This window comes from Meleagris gallopavo, unplaced genomic scaffold (assembly GCF_000146605.3).
Source record: "Meleagris gallopavo isolate NT-WF06-2002-E0010 breed Aviagen turkey brand Nicholas breeding stock unplaced genomic scaffold, Turkey_5.1 ChrUn_random_7180001957374, whole genome shotgun sequence".
Lineage (NCBI taxonomy): Eukaryota > Metazoa > Chordata > Aves > Galliformes > Phasianidae > Meleagris > Meleagris gallopavo.
Window position 1 is genome coordinate 19,475 of NW_011217636.1, and position 2,771 is coordinate 22,245.

General features: G+C 63.8%; 1 protein-coding gene across 1 annotated transcript in view; it reads left to right on the forward strand.

Moving 5' to 3' along the window:
* TRIM54 (tripartite motif containing 54) overlaps positions 1-2,133 on the forward strand; it is a 5,615-nt gene extending 3,482 nt beyond the window's left edge. The window contains 8 exon segments of the mRNA XM_010728337.3: positions 131-302; positions 394-489; positions 715-948; positions 1,046-1,068; positions 1,179-1,303; positions 1,388-1,480; positions 1,621-1,659; positions 2,010-2,133. Coding sequence (XP_010726639.2) covers positions 131-302; positions 394-489; positions 715-948; positions 1,046-1,068; positions 1,179-1,303; positions 1,388-1,480; positions 1,621-1,659; positions 2,010-2,020 — 793 coding nt within the window. The 3' untranslated portion in view covers positions 2,021-2,133.
* Positions 2,134-2,771: the final 638 nt, after the last annotated feature.

The following is a 2,771-nucleotide window of genomic DNA, read 5'->3' on the forward strand; positions in this document are numbered from 1 at the left end:
TATAGGGCTGAGGGGTGCCGTGGGGCAGGGAGTGCCGTGGGGCAGGAGGATGCTGTAGGGCAGAGGGGTGCCGTGGGGCTGTGCCGTGGGGCGCAGCACCCTCTCCCCACCCCGCCCGCCCGCCCCGCAGCCCCCTGCACGCGAAGGCGGAGCAACAGCTGATGTGCGAGGAGCACGAGGACGAGCGCATCAACATCTACTGCCTGCGCTGCGAGGCGCCCACCTGCTCGCTCTGCAAGGTGTTCGGCGCTCACAAAGACTGCGAGGTCGCCCCTCTGCCCGCCGTGTACCAGCGCCAGAAGGTCGGTGACCTCCAGGAGTGGGAGGCCATGGTGGGGGGGAGCACGGTGGGGAGGTTTCCCAACGTGACCCCAACGCTGCTCCGCCCCCCAGAGTGAGCTGAGCGATGGCATCGCCATGCTGGTGGCGGGGAACGACCGCATCCAGGCCATCATTACGCAGATGGAGGAGATCTGCCGCACCATCGAGGTGGGGCTGCCCTATGTGTGCCGTTCCCCCCCCCCCACCGGACCCCATGCGTGGGGTCTGCGTGGTTTGGGATCCCCACCCCGTGGCTTTTGTCTACATCGTGGGATGCTCCTGGGAGGGAAATGCCTGCTGCAGGCACGGAATGCGGATGTCCCCGGGGCAATGCCATCAGTAGGAGTGGGGTGGGAGCACGGCAGCCCCCTGAGCCCCTGGGGGGTCCCGCAGGAGAACGGCCGCCGGCAGAAGCAGCACATAGGGCTGCGCTTCGACTCGCTCTGCAGCATCCTGGAGGAGCGCAAGAAGGAGCTGCTGCAAAGCGTCACCCGCGAGCAGGAGGCGAAGGTGCAACGCGTGCGCGGCCTCATCCGGCAGTACGGGGACCACCTGGAGGCCTCCTCCAAGCTGGTGGAGACGGCCATCCAGGCCATGGAGGAGCCCCAGATGGCCGTGTACCTGCAGGTGTCTGGGGGGGCTGCGTGTGGGGGGCTCTGCCCTGTGCTCTGCGGCTTGGTGCGTTGCTCCTGGGATGCTGACGGCACTCTGCTTTCCCCCACAGCACTCCAAGGAGCTCCTGAAGAAGTGAGTGGGGGTAGGGTGGGATGGGATGGAATGTGGAGGGGATGGGAATGAGATGGGGATGGCGTGGGGGGCTGGGTGGGCAGGGCTCACGCTGCTTGCTCTAATCCCAGGATCACAGACATGTCCAAGGTGTCGATGAGCAGCCGCCCTGAGCCCGGTTATGAGAGCATGGACCACTTTTCCATCAATGTGGACCACGTGGCTGAGATGCTGCGCACCATCGACTTCCAGCCAGGTGCCAGTGTGGGGCAGGCACTGCCTCATGGGGGGAGACTCCTACAGGGATGTCCTCACACTGAGGTGTGCCTCTGCCCCACAGAAGTGCTGGGTGAGGATGATGGGGATGGACCCACGGACAGCAGTGAGGGTGTGGGGGATGAGGAAAACATGGAGGCACCTGAAGCTGCTGAGGGTGAGTGCGTGCTGTGCCATGTCGTTCTATGCTGAAGTCACCATGGTGCTTCTGTGGCTGCAGTGTGGCTCTGTATGGTGCATGGTCCCACACTGCACCATGTGACCCTCCCTCCATCTGTCCACTGCTTTTCTCCACAGATGTGGGGCAAAGGCAGAAGCCATTGAGCTCTCCTCATGGTGAGATGCTCTGTGGGGATGAGCTGGATGTGATAAGAGGAATGGGGATGGGATGGGGAAAGGCATGGGGATGGGATGGAGATGGGGTGGCAGGGGATGGAGTGAGGATGGGTGGGGATGGGGATAGAATAGGGATGGGGTGGGATGGGGACGGGATGGGGACGGAGTGAGAATAGGATGGGGATGGGAATGGGAGAGGGATGAGATGGGGATGAGATGGGGTTGGAGATAGGATAGGGATGGGAATGGGAATGGGATGGGGATGAGGATAGGATAGAGATGGGAATGGGATGAGGACAGGGATGGGGACTTTGTGTTGGGCACAGTGCTGAGGCCAATGTCTGGTGCAGGTCAGCACTGAGCTGGATTCACAGCACAACATTGGCATCAGCAAACCCTACAGCCCTACGACTGCTACAAAGCCCCCACATGGTGGGGCTGCCCTCAGCCCTCATTAAACCGATGGAGAGGACACTGTGAGGTGTGGTGTGTGGGGATTAGTTGGGTGCCTCTCGCACCAGGGCTTTGCGCTCCGCCTGCAGCCCCACGTCTGGGGGGAGCACCCACGTCTGCCACCCCGCAGCGCCGTCTGGCAGCACCGTCCCCTGGGTGCACCGAGCAAACAGCACCGGGCTGAGCACACAGCACTGCAATTACCGGTGGGTCACAGCTTGTGCCCCCACCCTGCCACCGCACCGCGCCGCGTCAGCTGCCCCACGTCACCGCTGATGCACGGGGACGGGGACCGGGTGTCTCTGTGCCCCACGGATCCCAGCTCGGCTTGTGGCCTTCAGCGGCAGAAGGGGATGGAGAGCAGTGACTGCTGCAGGGTGGGGATGGGGGCACAATCGGGGCCACTCAGCCTGGATCGGGGGGGACTCGGGGAGGGTCTTACCATGGGCTGCAACTATCCGAGGCTGGGGACGCGGCAGAGATGGAGATGGTGCCCCACACGCAGGTCCACACTACAGCTTTTCTACAGCGTTTTATTACAAAATCAGAGCGGGGCAGTCCCGAGGAGCAGTCCCGCAGCCGCGCACCCGTCGGAGCGGTCCCGGCGTTGTGCGGTACCGGCGCGGGGCTCAGCGTCCCACGGCGTCGAGGATGCGGCG